The 11,871-nt window shown below is 47.8% G+C and overlaps 2 protein-coding genes across 2 annotated transcripts; one reads left to right on the top strand and one right to left on the bottom strand.

Moving 5' to 3' along the window:
* Positions 1-3,354: 3,354 nt before the first annotated feature.
* On the bottom strand, positions 3,355-4,375 carry EI90DRAFT_3021710 (uncharacterized protein; the record flags this gene model as incomplete). Its single annotated transcript, XM_039057690.1, has 8 exons — positions 3,355-3,398; positions 3,615-3,696; positions 3,749-3,800; positions 3,879-3,890; positions 3,925-3,973; positions 4,111-4,136; positions 4,192-4,249; positions 4,318-4,375. 8 exons carry the CDS (start codon positions 4,373-4,375, stop codon positions 3,355-3,357), a joined length of 381 nt encoding a protein of 126 aa, XP_038909039.1.
* A 6,244-nt stretch (positions 4,376-10,619) lies between these two features.
* EI90DRAFT_3134797 (uncharacterized protein) lies at positions 10,620-11,235 on the top strand (the record flags this gene model as incomplete). The annotated part of the gene is made up of 2 exons (XM_039064689.1): positions 10,620-10,733; positions 10,786-11,235. 2 exons carry the CDS (start codon positions 10,620-10,622, stop codon positions 11,233-11,235), a joined length of 564 nt encoding a protein of 187 aa, XP_038909040.1.
* Positions 11,236-11,871: the final 636 nt, after the last annotated feature.

Here is an 11,871-nt window from a genome sequence, read left to right on the forward strand (position 1 = left end):
CTCTTCATTATCTCGGAGACCTCCTCCAAGGTTGGCGACCTTGCCTTGTCTGGCATGGTGTGGGGTAGTGTAAACAGCAGAGGTTCTTTTGGAGCTTCCATGCTCTGGGAGATCCTGCTCTCAGGGCGTTTTTTCGCACCTTCTCAGGCTGGAAGCCTGAGAAGAAGTTGGTCTTCGTTTTCCGTCCTCCATTCGGACGGAACCTGGAACAAGTCCAGTAGTTTTTCGGATAGCCGACGTGGAGGCTCTTCCCTTTGTTTCCCTTTGTCTGCCTTTGGGGCTTGACTTGGGGACATGGGGGAGGACTCCAGGGGATAGTTGGGCCCTGGAGTTTCCTGCGACTCTATCCGATCAGCTTTTTGGGCTGATCATTCAGTGCTTACGCGTTTATCGTGCAAGTCGATCACCTCCTGAGGAGGTGAGGGATCTTCCCCAGCTTGGGTTAGATTGGTACGTCATGGAGTTCTAGGGGTATTGGGCCCCACACTTACTCCACGTAAGTTTCTAAAACCTTCAGGGGCCAGCCCTGAGGTGGTTGCTTTTACTGGATCGTGTTGATCCTCATCGTTGTTTGACAATGGTTGTTGATTTGAATCTCCCATGATGGGAGATTGCAGTTTCTTAATGAACTGCTCATTTCTTTTTAACATCGCTGCAGATGCGACCTTGCCCTTGTGGGCATGTTTAGGCGCTACCGAGTCAGATTGTTAAGATGTTAAGTTTTTGTGGGTTGTGTTGTAAAACACACCTCATACACTTAAAAAAGTGTGAGGTCTCAGGGTAGCTCAGCACACAGAGCCATAAGTGATACAAGGGTGTGTATTTTACGGTAGTGTGTAAGCAGTTACCCGGAGGTTCCCGCTTACCCACGTGACTATATGTATCTTAATTACATGTGGCTCAGGGTCAGGGCTATTGCCCTGACACTTGCCTAAGACAACCGAGAACCAGTTCAGACTGAGGTTGAGGCAGCAGATGGCAGAAGTTACAACAGGGCAAAGGCTGATCCATAGTCAGCATGATAGGATAAGCAGTGGGAAGGAGCCAATCAGGAGCCGTCGGTCAGACAGAAACAATTATTTATATGTTAGATATGGATGGATACCAGCAGGGGCTTAATGGATCTGAGGCAGCTTGGGCCATCAAAAAGCACTGTGGTCACTGCTAAATACCCCCTGAAGCAACAAAAGAGATTATTCAGGAGTACATGAAAACTAAACTGTTGTTAAATCCGGCGTTCCATATATGGCAACCCACTTCAGTGGTTCACTCGCAACCCAGATGTAATATAGAAATGCGAAGAGAAACTGTAACTGTTAGAGACCAGATTGTCAGGGGACAACTCCCGGGTCCCCATGACCCTCCCCTATGGTCCACAGCCCCATGGTGTAACCAGCCCTATCCAGGGCACAACCTACTGTGGGTAAGAAGATGAGAAGGAAGCTAACTTCCCATCTTCCCACAGTGGCCACAATATCAGCAAAACTTCCGGGGATACCCGGAAGTCACATGAAGGGGTAGGAACCAGGCCCAGAGCATGCAGTGTGCAGAGCATGCGCATGTGTGGGAAGCGCAGTGGGTGGAAGTGGGTCCGGACATGGGTCCGGGTCCGGGCTATTCAGGGTGTATGCCCTGACACGGATCGAGATGAAGGAGTTGTCTCCATGGTGGAGGGCTTCAGCCTCAGCGACTCAGACCAGGAGCACTGTGCCAAGTTACACGTCCATGCCCTAATTTACTTACTGGCAACAAAAACTAAAGGGGGATCAACTCTAGTTGATTTTATCACTGAGGTGTAACCTATGTACAAGTTAAGTATATATATAGTTACAGCGAGGGCAGACCCATGAATGGCAGGGCCGAGTGGAGCAGAGCTAATGGGGTAAAACATTAGCCGATTGAATATTACTGACAAGTCGGGTTGCAGGGTTAGCGGAATGGCAGGCGATAGATAACCCAGAAACGGAAAGGAGGGATAGGCCCAAAGGTGGACTTGCAGGGCAAGCAAGTGAATTGCCTAGTGGAGGCAGGAGTGCACTAGCGGACATCGGAGCTGTCCAGAAGCCTTTGGGGCTCTGTACTTAGGGAGGCATAGGTAATATATTGAAAAGAGGGGGTGGTGACCATCAAGGGAGGTGGAGGTGATTGCAGAATATGGGAGCTCCGAGGTTAGTGTAGAAGGAGCAGAGGTAGTGGAAGACGATGGCTGTGGATGGATATGACAGTAACTAAAATACACACAGCACTCCAGCACCCATATTTATACTCCTCAACAACATTCCAGCTCTTCTATGCCCAGCGCTTATGCAGGTGCCTAGTAACCCCTAGAATATTCCCGGATATTCCGGTTCAGTCTCATCATGTGACTCATATTCCAACATAAACAACAATAAAATTGTTGTTATCACTTCTTGTCCAAAGTGTGTGCACCAACTTTGGCTGCACGTGATCTGCACAGCCACTGTTCAGACATTTCTGTGACCTAATCACTACGTTGCCTATCATAGTTAGGGGGTGGGTGACTAGCCTGGTCACAACAAGGCTGCAGGGTAATAAGACAGATCCACCACCATATCATTATCAAGACATCCCAGATTTTCCAACAGTCCATTGTTGGCAGCAAGCCCCATTACCAGGACATCCCAGGATGTCCACATTGAAATAGGCCATTTAGGCCCTATTTGAAGCGTAAAAAAACACCCCTTGATAGGGTGGGTTGATTGGCTGGTTTTGACATACTTTTTCACTTTAGGCTCACTTGAGATTTTCAGATCCAATTTACTGTACTCACACGACCAACTACCAGCTGAGATGGGCACGTGACTCGTCACATGATATAAACTGCAAACCGGCCACTCGTTGTGATGTGTGACACCTAACCGGTGGGGGTGTGGAGTTGTCTGAATTATATTACTTATATTGAATTGTTAACTAACAGAAGGCACCTTGAATTTAAAATTTAAAATTTTGAAAACACCACCCCCATAAAATTTCTGAGCATCTGTGCATCATCTCATGAATGGTTTTACCCTTGCACACCACATTGCTTTGTGTACAGATGAGACTATCTCATATAGTGACATCCCAGGTGATTTTATTGGATCCTACTTTCCAGATGGGAACTTGTCTGTCACCGAATTTATCCAGTTTACACTTCCAGTCCTCCAGACAAATTTACAAGGTTCAACCATACACCTCAGCCACCACCCCCCTCCATCAATCAACTGTCCGAAAATGATCTCTGCACCATAGATTGTCCAACCTACCACTCAATAAAAAACCTCATCTCCGAGCACAACCCCAATGATGACAACCCAGCCTGTTCGGTTTGTGTTGGCTCATATTATTTCCCCATCACCATTCTCCATATCTGGGAGGCCTTGCTACGACTATGTGACCTGCAACAGGTATGGAGAGATGTAGTGGCACACGTCAAGGAGATAGTATGCCACCACCCAGCACACCACAGTGCTATTACAGCAGCGCAAAGGCGACTCCTCTCATGCCCCTGGAACAGTAAAGTCCTGGGTTTCTCAAAATCAGTGTTCAGTTCAATTGGAGGCTTGATGCGTCACCTTTCCATGTCCTGCCTTACTACAACCGACATTATGTACCATATCGAACTTCTATGTGACGATCTGGGGAATGGAGGTGTGAAGGCATGGCTATTGAGCCCACTTGAGATCCAGTACCTAACTGGTTGTGTGACTCAGAAGGACGGACTAGAAAGATACAAACATAACCGCACCTGTATCACCCTCCGTCTATTGGGGTCTGAGCTTGCATCTGGTTCTATAACCCTATTTGGTGGAATAATGAATGTCAACGACAACCATTGGATAGCATTCATCATTTCTACTGCTGAATCCACTATTTACCTTGCCGACTCCCTATGTTGGCCAGTGGGTGGAAATCAACACTCACACACCACTCAAGCAGCTACCAAGATCCTCCAATGGTGGCTTGATGTATCCTATTCCAAGTCAAATCAGTCCACGGCCCCATTCCAGATTGCGTGGCTCCCAATAGCTTACCAAACAGACTCCTCATCATGTGGCCTCTTCGCTCTCAATGCTCTAATGCATCGCCTTCTCCCCGAAAAACACTCACTCCAGACTGGCAATGGAGCACTGGCCCTACGTGCAGAATTCCAGAATCAATCCTTGACCGTCATATGCAACATGTACATACCAAACCCACCCTTCCTGCAGCACCCATGTCTCCCCCCGCACCAGTGGCAGCTGCTGCACTGAATCGCTCAGAAGAAGTACCTTACACAAGCACATCAGAACGAGAATGGAAGCGGCTGGATCTCACCATTAAAGAGGAGGACAAAGGCTGTGGATTGCTTCACTTCTTTAGCCCCACAAGCCATGAAGAATACCAAGCCCAGTTGGCTGCAGAGTATGAGAGGATAACAGAAAGACAGGAAGAACTCCGTCTTTCGGTGAGGAGAGCTGCCATCAGAAAAGTAGAGCAGGCCCGTAAGTCAGCCAAAGAGCGACAATGCCGCCACCAAGCATCTCAGAAGCCAGTGGCAAATAAAGATGATGAGGTATGCAGATGATGCACAGGTGGGAACACTTCCTGATCAGCGATGTTATATGTAGCACATCAAACATGGGAGCCATACCTGTGAAGGCGAGGTGACAGTGTCACCCATTGTTGTCTTGAAACCGATGGCACTCCCAGTTGCGGAGATCTCGCGACCAAAGCGCCGCATTGAGGAGTGGATGATGGAGTGAAAACGCCAAAAAAGGAACCATCATCCAGTCAGTACCGAGCCTCCCCAAAAAGTAATAAGAACACATGTGAAAACTACAAACTGGTTCCAACTGATCTTTTGGACAATAATAAAAGACATCACAGACACAGTGGGCTGGAAGATGAGTCCAACTGAGATAGTAAGGGGTTGTCAAGCACGAAGTCAGCAGTTGTTCCAGTCGCTGCGTGCTGATGTGGTTGGGAAATGGATTGATCGAACAGGGTCACAGCCATGTTGGTCTGCAGCAACACTAGCGAAGGTCGCGAGAGAAAACTGCCCAGGTGGGACTGTAACAAGGAGGGGGATTCTGGTGTGTTTAGTTATTAACTTGACAACATTTCACTTACCAAAGCATCCCAGGCCAAACATCCGGAGACAGTAGAAAGAATCAAACAGATGCTACAAAGTGTCCGTCAGGCAGGTGCGGTACTGGATGTGCATCAGATACGCAGGGTTATTCTTGCCCAGATCATGCATAGCCGGCCTGAAATCCTTAGATCTGTTGTCAGTAAGGATGGAAGCATATTTGCGGCAAGCACAAATTGGGTCCGCAAGTTTCTCAGAGATGAGATGAATTGGAGTCTTCAGCGGGCGACACACGCAACTCAGAAAATTCCACGAGATGCTGCCCAAAAGCTCCGTGCTTTGCTCCTTCGCCAGGCTTATTCCATTCGTCAATATGCGATACCTGACGCCCTCTGAGTTAACTCTGATCAGACACAAGTGATATATCAGCAAAGCTCAACATCAACATACGAATTAAAGGGCTCACGTCAAATCTCCACCATTGGCTATGACGAAAAATGGGCATTCACACTTAATGTTGCTATCTCAGCTAGTGGAGTTCTTCTTCCGTTCCAAGCCATATTCCGAGGGAAAACCTCAGCGAGTCTAGCTTCCGCAAGTGCATTGGGTTTTTGTTAGAACTGTCGGATTCGGACGACTCCGGAATGGAATCGGAGACTTTGTTGGAGGAGCAAGTCATAATGGGTGTTGTGCACTTTCCATACTTGTCTCGATGTGTATTTACATGTATTTACACCGACAAATATATCTTCAGAGTCTACTGCCATCCCAACCGAGCCGCCGCACTGAGTGGTGCAACTTTAGGTTATGAGCCCAGAGCGGCTCACCTGGGTTGGTTCAAGTATAAGTCCACATGACTCTCGTGGCACCCTGGCCAGGTTCAAGTGGCTTATGAGGAAGACTTCAAGTTTGTCTGCGATAAGTCCTTGAAAAGGCACGCATCTTTGGAAAACCCAAGGCTGAGATACAATCTTGGAAAGCCCTATTTGAGGCTGATTGCAAGCCCCTTGGATGAAGCCCTCACACTGGGAATGCGGCACAGACTACCACTCCTTCTCTATTTTCCATCGTGCCACGTCATAAAATTCCCACAGTCTTTGCGCTGCGAACCATAACCCTCTGAAGCATGGAATGCTCTCAGGAGGGACTTGGAGATCTCTTGGGCTGATCCTTTGGATCTTTATTCTTTGGGACTGATATATTCCACATGAATGAGAGGAGGACTAGGAACTGATTTGGACATGCGCGCGCGATTCTTGCGGCTTTTATGCATGCAATATACTCCCTTAACATCGCCTCAAGCAATTTTACTGTTGACTCCACACCCCTTGGGCTGGGGGCATGATGCAAATTCAACAGGACCGGGTTCAGCTTGGCTCCGGACCATGCTTTATAAAAATGCGCAATATTTCCACTTCCACCTCCCATTTTCGTCCTCGCTATCACACCAATTGGCTCCGGCCTTAATCCACCTCAATAAATCAACAATCACATACTGCAACATCTACAAATGCGGCAGCGTCCTATGAGTCAGCTTATAATCAGCGACTCCGATGCAAATAGCTATGGAGCGCAACCCGCTTTTCAATGCATGCAGGGGGGGGGACTAAGATTCCCTTTTGAGGACAAGGATCTTTTGAAGCGAAGACATATGTGAGCAAAAAAAAAACTCATGCAAAACTACCATTCATGTCCCGTTTGCCCATTTTACGATCATTTTCGTGCACAATCCATTCCTTTCCAACAATCGCCCTGTGACCAATCCGAACCACCATCACACATGCCCCTTTCCCTAACACCTGAGGGGGAGAATAGTCGCTATGCTTCAATCAGCTGTCATAGAAGGAGGGGGAGCTGCCTAACTAAGGGCATTGATAATAAGGAGTGGGTGGTATAATGCGACCAAGAAGGACGCTGAGGGGGAGGTCATCAATTTAAGGGCACAGCAAATGGAGGAATCATAAGGCCATCAAACATTTCTTTATTGGCATAGTCTTTATGACAGCCAACACCTTTGTTGCTCATCATATTGAATATGGTAATGATTTCTACATTCGTTTTTGTCCTATGGACAATTTTCTATCAACCTCTCCTATCAAGTTGTTACTTGATTCCACATTCATTGAATACTTTTGGATCATGACTTGAGGGGGAGTGTTGGAGGAGCAAGTCATAATGGGTGTTGTGCACTTTCCATACTTGTCTCGATGTGTATTTACATGTATTTACACCGACAAATATATCTTCAGAGTCTACTGCCATCCCAACCGAGCCGCCGCACTGAGTGGTGCAACTTTAGACTTAGCATGGAAGGACCTCAGCCTCAGCGACTCAGGCGGAGCGCTGTGCCATTGCTGGTTGTCCTGGGGGTCCCTAATTTCAGATCTAGCAGAGGGAAAGTCTCTTGGGGGGAATTCAGGTCGATTTCGGACTGAGGTTACAAGTTACTATGTACATTGTATATAAGGAGGGGTCCGGAATCAAAAGGAGCAAGGGTACTCCGAAAGGAGACAAAGGGAGCTGGAAGGAGGAACAACACCGAGGGTCAAGGGTTTGACTCAATGGTGTTTCTCAAAGGAGGAATGAAGGGCCAAGGCCCAAGGAGGAAGGAAGGAGGTTGGGAGTGGGGAATGGCTAGCTGACTGAATAGAAAGGAAGCAGCAGCCCAAATAGGAATGAGGGAGAATAGCGGAACTGAATAGGACAATGCAATAGTTGCAAGGTCCGACATAAGTCCGGAAAGTCCGAACTCGGAAGTTAAACTCCGGAATATTGGCAAACATAATTAAATGGAATGAGCTAACCAATACAATGGGTATAAGCGGAGGTGGGGTCAAAGTCCGAGGTCGGAGCTAAGACCGGAGGTTCCGGAGACAGAGATGCGAACAGGATTCCGGAGCGGAGGTCCGGAGTCGGGAGCATAGGTTTTGCATACTCGTCTGGAAGGTGTTGAGGTTGGGGTCGGACTGTCAGGGTTCAGCACCCTGCCCTAGGGTGCCCCAGACTCCCCAACCAATCCCTTCCTTCCATTCCTTCATTGTTGCCTTGTTGTTGCCTTTCTGTGTTGTGTATCCGCGTGCACGGGATAGCGTGGGAACTTTCTGAGCGAGCAGCTCGCCCAGAATGTTCCCACGGGTCACAGCCACAGTTCTGGGCAAGCAACTCGCCCAGAACGTTCCCACGCTTACTGGGCACTGCCACCTGGATGTTCCCTCCGGGTCACACTACACAACTCTAAGAGCTGTATAGTTGTGGGCATGTGACCCATTCCTTTATATAGCAACCATGCAGGGAGATGAGACCTTTACCCTTCTTCTCATCTCATGCCCCACATAGGCAAGTGTATATATTATCTTCCTTTTACTATACATCTCATGCCCCGCATAGTGTGAGGACAGGTTAGATGGGGGTTGAGGTCAGGGAGCCTCCGAGTCCGAGGCCGGGCCCTGATACGGACCCGGAATGTTCCGGAGTCGGACCGAAGGTGGTGTCCGAGCCGGAGGTGGGATAACCTCTTGGGAGTCGGCAAGGAGAAGGTGACGGAAGGGAAGTAGGGCTCCGGAAGTCGGAGTTCGGAGTTCCGGGAGCCCGGAGCGGAGGTCGGGATTGTATGGATATGACAGTTTTCAGGAAGCAAAGGAGTTGAGATTTCTCTTCAAGTATTCTGGGAACGACACATATTGGGCTAACCTGACAACAATGAAATCATTCGTGGTCAACATCCTGGTTCCTTATTTCAACAACGAAAAGGAAAGGCACTCACTTGACCCCCTCCAAGAGTGTATCTGGCAGCTTGACGTTTGGCCAGTGCACACTTCACTTGAATTTCGTACTTGGATGTACAAAAATTTCCCATGGATCATACTCGATTATGTTCCTGGTGGATGCACAGGTCTCTGGCAACCCTGTGATGTTGGGATTCAGCGGCCACTTACAGCAAGCGACAGAAAAAACCGCACACCCAATTTGGATGAATGACCCAGGCGGGTCTTGTGATGATCCAAAATGGCAGTAAATCAGGGTACCAATACAATCTCCATTTTGGCACCCGTAACTGGGGTCCTAAGGAACCTAGCTTGTTTTGCATGTAACACTCGACACACACACATGCATGCATAATAGCATTACTCATGTGAACTATGAAAGAATACTAGAGGTAGCCCGCATGGCGAAACCAACTGCGAGCCTTTTCTGGTGTCACAGTATACACTGCACCCAGAAGTAGGTCTGTTGCACAGTGAAGCGACTGTGATGCAAATTCGTTGTTGACATACATCCGGTTACGTTGCAACCAGAACTTGATAGATGAAAAAGCTGCTTCAATTGGGTTAAAATCCGGGGAGTATGGGGGGAGAAACTCCAAGCGGACACCGCTACAGTAACACAAGGATTAGAATAATGATCCCAAAACATTAGGATACTCACTGATCTTCACACATTTGTACAAGCCGATTAGATTTGTGAATAGGAGCATTGTCCATCACAAGGACTGAATTTGGCCCGGGGAAAGGATTCATCTTTGCAAGAAGAGCTTCAACAAAATGATCAAATGCTTCAGCCGTGTATGCCCCAATCTGGATGTCACAATACAGAATCCCTTCCAGCGACATTGCTGGAAGGACGGAATACCTAGTAAGACGGTCATCATCTCATGCTATATCATTTAAATCCTAGGATCACCTACTTGGTACCGCGAACAAAGAAGTCACGGCGTCGTGCACGTTCTCCACGGGGGGCCCAACCATGGGTCCGGGCTGCCGTCTGACGGTTAACTCCTGTCTCATCCACAAATACTAGCTGTTCAGCTCGATAATTTGTTCCCATGTACTGTCTAAAGTCAGCACGCCTATTTTCATCTCGCTCAGCTGCCACTTTCTGAAGCTATGATACATTTCAGCGATAAGGCCATAGTTAGATACTGATAGAATACCTTTTTGTCTGTTAGACCGCGGCACTTCATTTCACGAACAATTGTGCGTTCACTGACTTCAATCTGAAACTCGTCATTGATAGACTTCTGCAGCTCAGAGAGTAAGAGATCAGGCTTCATTTCAATCAAACTGTCCAAAAACTATAGTGGGGAGTCAGGGGAAAGCGCAGTTCAAACACAGAAATGTTACATTGATAGAATGAATGTTCAGAGAGCGAGGTCGGCCACGGGTTTCAGCAAGGGGACCACGACGATGCTTTTCTGGGTTCCCTAGAATATCATAGATGGTGCGGACAGGCACCCGCGTTGCTGCTGAGATTTCTAACACACTCATGGTCTCAGACATAGTGATGAGGAGATCCTTAGCTGGTGGTTTGAGGTGTTTGCCCATTGTTACGGGTGAACACGGTCAAGAGAGTGCCATTGGGACGGGGTGATTAGCACTCATTATTTTCCTAAATTGTCAATCAGCTGTTTCCAATATATTCAGAATTATATTGAATAGTATTCATCCAAATTAGGTGTGCGGTTTTTTCTGTCGCTTGCTGTAAACATGTGGTGAAGCGATCACAATAGTCAGTGACTATTCAAGAAGTCTACTCACAATTACAGAGTGGAATGGACTCACAAGATGTCAAACTCGATGCAAAACTCAGCATCCTCCGGGACCGTGTCCCCAGCACATTACTCCACACTTTCCATGTCATAGACGAGCAAAACAGGGTTCAAAAAGTGAGTTGATCGGATTCAATCTGATGGTACACAGGTGCTTACCCATCCTTAGGCCTTTGAGCTGTGTCGCTCAGGCAAGTTTGATCTATCCCATGCCAGCCTGACAAGCCGTCCGCTTCGTGTCGTTCTTGATGATCTTCTACAGACCAACTCAGACCTTGCCAAAGCAATCATGGCACCGCAGAAGTGCCCAAACAGTGTTGCCCCAGATCCTAGTCCCATTGAACATGAAGGCGAGTTCACGGATGCTGCGGAAGATGATGTAGAAGTCAAGATTGAAGACATAATCAAACATATGGATGGAGCAGCGGTTCCCGATGGCCTCGAGGCAGTTCAAGGCAGTCTCCAGACAGCTTCAACCTGTGCTGAGGAGGCTGAAATTGAGGAGCTTGGCAACATCTCCACACTCCCTGTGCCTATTCATGGGCAGGAACTTGGCCATGGAATGCGAGCAAGGCGCACAAGAAACTTGGAAGACCAAATGAAAATTTTCCTTTTTTGAATGTAAATACATTCCAGAAATGGAAAATTTGAATTACCTTGCATAGCCACCTTGCCTGCCAACCGGCTGTGACGTGTGACAGACCCTGAATTTCGACCGGACCGGGAGGTCGCTGTGACGTGTGACCGGTAGTTGGTCGTGTGAGTACAGTATTCAACTGTGAGCCTCCTATTGAAGTTCCGATTACAAACTCAACTTCACATATTGCTCAAAAGGATGATGTCGAAGAAGAAGAGGGTATTGATAGAGAGGTGGGGGGATCAGGAAAGAAGGGAATGAAGACCCTCTATGATTTCGTAATATCAATTCCATGCAGCCTCTAGTCCAATGATCACACCTTCACACCCCCCTCAATTACAGCAACCATCAAAAAAATCTGTGCATCAGATTTGGATGCATGACCCCAGTCGGATCTCGTGCTTGTCCAAAAATGGTCGGAAATCAGGGTCAATTTCAGTGTCAATACATTCAGCATTTAGCGCTCGTGGTGCTGGGGTCTTCAGGTTCACAAGAGCCTCTTCCGTACTCATGTGAGGCATGGATAATAATATAGCATGAATACTTAGAGCGTTGTCGGCCACGGGTCTCAGCAAAGATGGTCAGGGGATTCCTGATAAGGCAATACTCAACTCGCAA

The sequence above is a fragment of the Cantharellus anzutake genome (assembly GCF_015039405.1).
Source record: "Cantharellus anzutake strain C23 chromosome Unknown EI90scaffold_125, whole genome shotgun sequence".
Lineage (NCBI taxonomy): Eukaryota > Fungi > Basidiomycota > Agaricomycetes > Cantharellales > Hydnaceae > Cantharellus > Cantharellus anzutake.